The sequence below is a fragment of the Bison bison genome, unplaced genomic scaffold (assembly GCF_000754665.1).
Source record: "Bison bison bison isolate TAMUID 2011002044 unplaced genomic scaffold, Bison_UMD1.0 scf7180017864519, whole genome shotgun sequence".
In the NCBI taxonomy this organism is placed as follows: Eukaryota; Metazoa; Chordata; class Mammalia; order Artiodactyla; family Bovidae; genus Bison; species Bison bison.
In genome coordinates, this window is record NW_011495072.1 from 4008387 (window position 1) to 4015677 (window position 7291).

The 7291-nt window shown below is 44.8% G+C and overlaps 1 protein-coding gene across 6 annotated transcripts in view; it reads left to right on the forward strand.

Moving 5' to 3' along the window:
- The first annotated feature begins 6 nt into the window (after window positions 1-6).
- Window positions 7-7291, forward strand: part of CD58 (CD58 molecule) — a 62680-nt gene continuing 55395 nt past the window's right edge. For all 6 annotated transcript variants that reach the window (XR_824381.1, XM_010830726.1, XM_010830729.1 and 3 more), the window contains exon 1: window positions 7-111. Coding sequence is in view for 5 of the 6 variants with exons in the window: in XM_010830726.1 (XP_010829028.1) it covers window positions 42-111 (70 nt within the window). In the remaining variant the exon portion in view is untranslated. The remainder of the gene's footprint in view (window positions 112-7291) is intronic.

The window sequence follows — 7291 nt, forward strand, 5'->3', positions numbered from 1 at the left end:
TGTGCGGCTGCGAGCCATTAGCAGAAACTGCCCGGACCGCCATGGCCGCAGGGAGCGCCCCTGGGTGGGCCCTGGGGGTCCTTGGAGTGGTCTACCTGTTCCTCAAATTGGGTGAGTGGAGGCTTCCTCCGGGAGCCCACAGGGACCGGTAGGGGGAGGTGTCAGTGGCCCCCGGGCTCCGGGCCCGGTGGACCGGCGCGACCCAAGGCGGCTGCAAATTCGGGTGGCGAAGGTGGCGGGGGGCACGTGCGAGGCAACTTATCGTGTCATCCACAAATCACCATAGGGTGGTCAGTAAGAAACTTGCTCCTCAGGCTCTGAGGTCTGGGAAAAAGAAACCAGACTCCGGCTCGTTCACCTCCCCTGCGCTCGTTCCGCCCTTTGGGAATCCTTAATTCCCACGACCCCCGATCCCCGATTATCTTCCACCCCGTGTTCTTCTGGAAGGGGTGCCTTTTCTGCGCGACCCCAGTGACTAAGTTACTACTTCCCGAGACGCCATCGTCCAGAACTTGAGCAGATCTTTTTTTTTTTTTACTGCTTCCGCAGCCCGCGAGCTTGTCCGGGGCGGGTCTCCACGGGCAGTGGATCCCGCTGTGTGCGCGCGCGCCGCGGCCAAAGCCAAGTGCAACCGCGCCTGTCCCGCGGCCGCGCCCTGGCTGATGGCGGTGGTTCAGAATCGCCTCGCAGCCGGAAGGAGAGGGCCTCGATTCGGAGTTTCTAAGTAGTGTGGCTGGTGCTGCTTTCCCCTCCCTTCTGAACAGAAAAGGACGAATGTGTGAGTGTCTCGGACTGTGTTTCTCCTTTTCACACTTCTTCAGTTAAATTGTCACGGCAGCCCCATAAGATAGGTATCTTTGTCTCCATTTTTTTACCTCCTCACCCACATCATCAACCTTTTCCCACACAGGCCCCTAATTAAGTCATAGCCAAACACCTGGTGCATAGTAATAGCCCCCTTAACTAGTACTTGGAATCCCCCTGCTGGCCCTTTAGCGCACACACCTGATCAGCCTTTCCTCTCCACTCTGCGTTCAGAGTGTGTTGAGTGCCTGTGGGAGGCACGCGTCTATGCGCTATGGAATACAGCCTGGGTAGGGGTGGTCGTGGTGGGGGTTGACATGTGCTCAAAAGTACCTACAGTGTAAGGCACAGAATTAAATGTTGTAAGAGAGGTAAATATAAAGTGCTGCGGGCGTGCAGAGGGAAGAGAACCACATCTTTGGTGAAATCAAATATCTTTCCTGAAGCAAAAACTTCCTGGAAGGGAGAGTGTTTGAACCTAGCCTCCGAGGACCGGTGGTATCATGCCATGATGTGGGAAAAGATGCCAAGAGGAGGGGATCAAGAAAGAAAGAGGAGATCAAGAAAGAAAGAGGAGGAGAGTGTAGAGGCAGTAGGGAGCCATCAGTGTCACTGGAGTGTGCCGGTGGGATCCTGAGGCCCCATGGGGGACCCTGAAAGTCCCCTTTGGGAGCTGGGATTCTCTCCTGCAGGCAAAAGAGACCTGTTTCTGGGCCTGACAGGAGCAGACCCATCCACTTAGAATAATGTGGCAGCAATGAAGAGAAAAGATTGTAGTTGAGAGGGATTGGAGGCAGAGGGGGCCTGGACAGGTACCATCACAGGCCCCAAAGGCTGTGAGGGTTTCATAGGCCAGAGCTGTCAGCACGAGGAAGAAGCACATACCAAGGTTGAATGGATGAGGTAATTCCTTCAGATGTGCGGGTCTCTCCCTGGTCTCAGAAGGCACCTTTGGCCACCACTGCCTGTTGCTATGCTCTTTTCCACTGAAAACAGTCTACCCATCTAGCCACACCTCTTCTAGGAAGACTCTCTAAACAGTCCCCTCATGGTGATCTCTCCCACCTAATTCATTTATTTATTCAGAGGTCATTTGGTTCTGCAAGCATAAATATTATCTTCTCTGAATAGGCTTTGTGCTAAGGAAAACTCTATAGCTCTGCAGATAGTGAGCCCTTTGGGTACGAAGCCGGTCTCAGTGGGGAAAGCTGCCTAACAGTGATTAACAGTATTGGATCTCAGACCCTGGCCCTGCCCCTCACGGTTAAAACTTCTGTAAGGTGCCTCACTTCTCTGTGACTCTGTATCTTTGTCTTTGAAGAGAGAGCACCACACACGTGAGAGAAAGGATACTAACATCTGCTTCATAGAATGATTGTGAGCTTCAGCCACTCAACACATACTTACTGACTGACAGCTCTGTGTCAGCACAGGGAAGCTTACAATTATTAGAGTGGGGAAGAGACAGTGAAGAAAGAAAGCAGTGAATGTGTAGTTGTTGGGTGGTGGTGAACATTTACTAATACAGAGATTAGTAGTGCAGAGCAAGGGAAATGGAAGTGGTTAATAGTTCTTACTAATTTTCTTAAATTTCGAAAAACGTAAAATCTTTAGAATAGTTGCAAAAACAGTACAGTGAACACTTGGCATGCCTTTCTCCTTGAATCACCAGTTATTAACATTTTATCACATTTGGTTTACTAGAGACAAACACCCACACCTACCCAGTTACTTTTTGTTGTTGTTTTTTGCTAAACTGTTTGATAATTGCAGCTCTTACAACACCTTAACCCTAAATATTTCAACATAGGTCTTGTAAGAATAATATGTCTCCAGTAAGCCCTGGCACCATTTTCAGCGTCAGGAAGTATAGCATTGATAAAACACTGTGTTCAGATGGGGTCCAGAAGCCAGTCCTGGATCATACATCAAGTTTGGTACTCATGCTTGTTTGTGCTGTGCTATGCTTAGTCGCCTAGTCCTGTCCGACTCTTTGCGACCCCATGGACTGTAGCCCGCCAGGCTCCTCTGTCCATGGCGACTCACCAGGCAAGAATACTGGAGTGGGTTGCCATGCCCTCCTCCAGGGGATCTTCCTGACCTAGGAATCGAACCAGGGTCTCCTGCATTGCAGGCAGATTCTCTACCAGCTGAACTACCAGGGAAGCCCCATGCTTTTTTAATCCCTTTGAATCTAAAAATATAAACTGTTGCCAACATTTTTCTTTTTTTAAACTTTATGACATTGCTCTTTTTGAAGGGTCTGGATGAGTTGTTTTATATAAATGTCCCTCAGTGTTGGAGTGCATGCTTAAATTCTGATGTGGACTTTCCTGAGCACAGGTGTGCATCTCATCAGGGTGCAGATGCAGTCCATTTGCTGATTATCGGAGATGTTAATGTTGATTGATTGGTTAAGGTGAGGTCTATCAGATTTCTCTATTGTAGAGGCGAGTAAATATAGGAGATAGGCGGGCTCAGTTCCTAACCACTTCAATAAAGCAAATATCGCAATAAAGCAAGTCATATGAGTTTTTATTTCCTAGTGCATTTAAAAATGACATTTACATTATACTGTAGTCTAAGTGTGCCGTAGCATTGTGTCTAAGAAAATGTACATACCTTAATTTAAAAAATATTTTATTGCTAAAGAATGCTGATTACTATCTGACAATGCAGAGTTGCCACGAAACTTCAGTTTGTGTACAAACCACAGTGTCTACAAAGTGCAATAAAATGCAGCATAATAAAATGAGCTATGTCTGTAATACGAGATTCATTAAGTAACACTTTGAGAGTGTGTGAATATCCTGTTCTCCAACAATCTTTCACCCCGTGTTTTAGCACTCAGTGATAATTCTTCCCCAAGTCTATTATCACTAAATTGTTGCAGACGGAAATTTTCTATCCCTATTTGTCTATATACTTTATTGACAATCTTTAGTAACAAAGAGCTTTTGCACCTCCCTTTTTATTCTATTTTTTAGTACTAGTAAGGACTCATGGGTATCATTTAGTATAGCATTCCGGTCATTATCCATTCTGATGCTTGGTGATCCTGAATTTGGTCACTGGGAACCCCTCCAAGCTTCAGTTTTGAGCACTTCCTTCTTTGTTGGCATAGAAGGATGTTCTGGGCTCATTTTGTACCTTTCCTGCCTCAGCCTTGGGCTCATTAGATTCCCTTTTTCGTTTAGTGGGGAATGGTATTTAGAATTTAAGATCTGGGTGCTAGATGTGCTAAGGGTCTCCCAGGTGGCTCAGTGGTACAGAATCCGCCTGCTAATGAGACATAAGAGACACGGGTTTGATCTCTGGGTTGGGAAGACCCCCTGGAGAAGGAAATGGCAACCCACTCTAGTATTCTTGCCTGGGAAACCCCATGGACTAGAGGAGCCTAATGAGCTACAGTCCATGGAGTCGGAAAGACTAAGACACGACTGAGCGATTGAGCACACACACACACTGGGTGTGCTCAAGGCTCCTGAAGTCACAGCTGCTAGGCCCTGTCAGTTCTCAGAGCTAGGAATAGCTTTCACAAAGTCATGCATTTATCTTGTTACCACAAAGTAATCCAACAATTCAATTCTTCTGTTTCCTCCCTAAGAACTTCCTCCTAAGAATTCTATTCTTAGTAGCATTAGAATATTTGCCTAATCTACATTAAACACAAACTAGTTCCATAATTCCTGTGCCAATACTACTTCCAAGCACAAGTTTTACTAAATATAGTTCAAAACATTTATTCTTCCATATATTCCACTAAATATGTACAGAACACTGTATTTTTAAGTTACTTGAGTTCTTAAATTTTTCTTCTGTGTGGTTATGTTATCAAATGGATACATAGTTAATCAATGTGTTTCTGTCTATTCAATTTTAGGGTTTCCCCCACCTTAATTTAATTTTAAAATATGGAATCTGTTAACATGGTTCAAATAAAAACCAAACACAGCGGGCCTTCCATATTTGCAGGTTCTGCCTCTGTGGATTCAACCAACCACAGATCAAGAATATTCAGGGAAAAAAATTCCATAAAATCTCAAAAAGCGAAACTTGAATTTGCTGTATTCTGACAATTATTTAAATAGCATTTATGTTGTATTTGGGTGGCATCACCTACTCAATGCACATGGGTTTGGGTGGATTCCAGGAGCTGGTGATGGACAGGGAGGCCTGGCGAGCTGCGGTTCATGGGGTCGCAAAGAGTTGGACACGACTGAGCGACTGAACTGAACTATGTTGTATTTACAATTATTTAAGTAGCATTTACATTGTATTAGATAGTATAAGTTATCTAGAGATGATGTAAAGTATATGAGAAGATGTGCATAGGTTACTATGCCGTTTTTATGTAAGGGACTTCAGCCTTCTCAGAGTTTGGTATCCACTGGGATCCTGGAACCGATACCCTGTGGATACTGAGGGATGACCATTTAAAAAATGCTCAGAAATTCTATTCCATCCCTATCTCTCTCCCTACAATGTATCATTTGTTTGTTTTTGTCTTTCCTGTTTCTTTTTATGGATACAAACAGATACATATGTTTGTTTCTAACTCTCTCTTTCAAACAATAGGTAACATACTCAATGTACTCTCTTATATGTTGATTTTGTCACTTAACCACATGTCTGGAAAATCATATTCCATATGATTTCTATAATTCCATATCAGTTCATAGAAATCATCTTCTTGTTTTTTTTTTTTTTTTACAGCTGCATAGTGCTCTGTGGGATGGAGGTATATTTCATTCAGTCATTCTCTGGTAGTTAGTATTTTATATAGTGTAGTCAGGGGAGGTCTCTTTAAAAGGGAAAACAGTTGAGTGTAGACTTAAAAGGAAGTGATGGAGCAGGCCAGGTGACTGGGAGAGTAGTATTCCAGACAGAGAGGATGGCAGCAAAAACCTTGAAATAGGTTTCAAATATTTAAGGAACTTTGAGGAGACCACTGTGCTGGAGAGTAAATAGGAAATTAAACTGTACAAGTAGTCAGGGCTGGATTCTAGAGATAAAGTTTTGTGGACCCTTAAAGACTAACTTGTTAAATTCCCAGTGAAGTAGCAAGTCTCAGAGAGTTTTGAATAGGAGTGAAATTGTGATGACTTGAGTGTTTAAATGAATTATTCTGGATCCTCGGTAGAGAATAGTTCTTGCTGATAAAAAAAGGAGAAGCAGGAAGACCAGTTAGGAGGCTGTGGGAACAATGACTAGCTGAGGGTGGGTAAGAAATGATGGGGTGGGGTGAGGAATAGGAACTATCAGGGTGTGTTTTGAAGTCTGGGCTGGCAGGATTCAGCAGTGGAGTGCATCAGTGGGGTAACATGTGGACAGGACCTAGGTAGTGCTGGGAAAGTACCAAGCTCAAAAATGGAAACTGTTGTTCAGTTCAGTTCAGTTGCTCAGTTGTGTCCAACTCTTTGGGACCCCATGAATCGCAGCACGCCAGGCCTCCCTGTTAATCACCAACTCCTGGAGTTTACTCAAACCTGTGTCCATGGAGTCAGTGATGCCATCCAGCCATCTCATCCTCTGTCATCCCCTTCTCCTCCTGCCCCCAATCCTTTCCAGCATCAGGGTCTTTTCCAATGAGTCAACTCTTTGCATGAGGTAGCCAGAGTATTGGAGTTTCAGCTTTAGCATCATTCCTTCCAAAGAACACCCAGGACTGATCTCGTTTAGGATGGACTGGTTGGACCTCCTTGCAGTCCAAGGGACTCTCAAAAGTCTTCTCCAATACCACAGTTCAAAAGCATCAATTCTTCGGTGCTCAGCTTTCTTCACAGTCCAACTCTCATATCCATACATGACCACTGGAAAAACCATAGCCTTGACTAGATGGACCTTTGTTGGCAAAGAAATGTCTCTGCTTTTAAATATGCTATCCGGGTTGGTCATTACTTTCCTTCCAAGGAGTAAGCGTGTTTTAATATCATGGCTGCAGTCACCATCTGCAGTGATTTTGTTCAGTTCAGTTACTCAGTCATGTCTGACTCTTTGCAACCCCATGAATTGCAGCACGCCAGGCCTCCCTGTCCATCACCAACTCCCGGAGTTCACTCAAACTCATGTCCATCGAGTTGGTGATGCCATCCAGTCATATCCTCTGTTGTCCCCTTCTCCTCTTGCCCCCAATCCCTCCCAACGTCAGTCTTTTCCAATGAGTAAACTCTTTGCATGAGGTGGCCAAAGTACTGGAGTTTCAGCTTTAGCGTCAATCCTTCCAATGAACACCCAGGACTGATCTCCTTCAGAATGGACTGGTTGGATCTCCTTGCAGTCCAAGGGACTCTCAAGAGTCTTCTCCAACACCACAGTTCAAAAACATCAATTCTTTGGCGCTCAGCTTTCTTCACAGTCCAACTCTCACATCCATACATGACCACTGGAAAAACCATAGCCTCGACTAGATGGACCTTTGTTGGCAAAGTAATGTCTCTGCTTTTCAATGTGCTATCCAGGTTGGTCATTACTTTCCTTCCAAGGA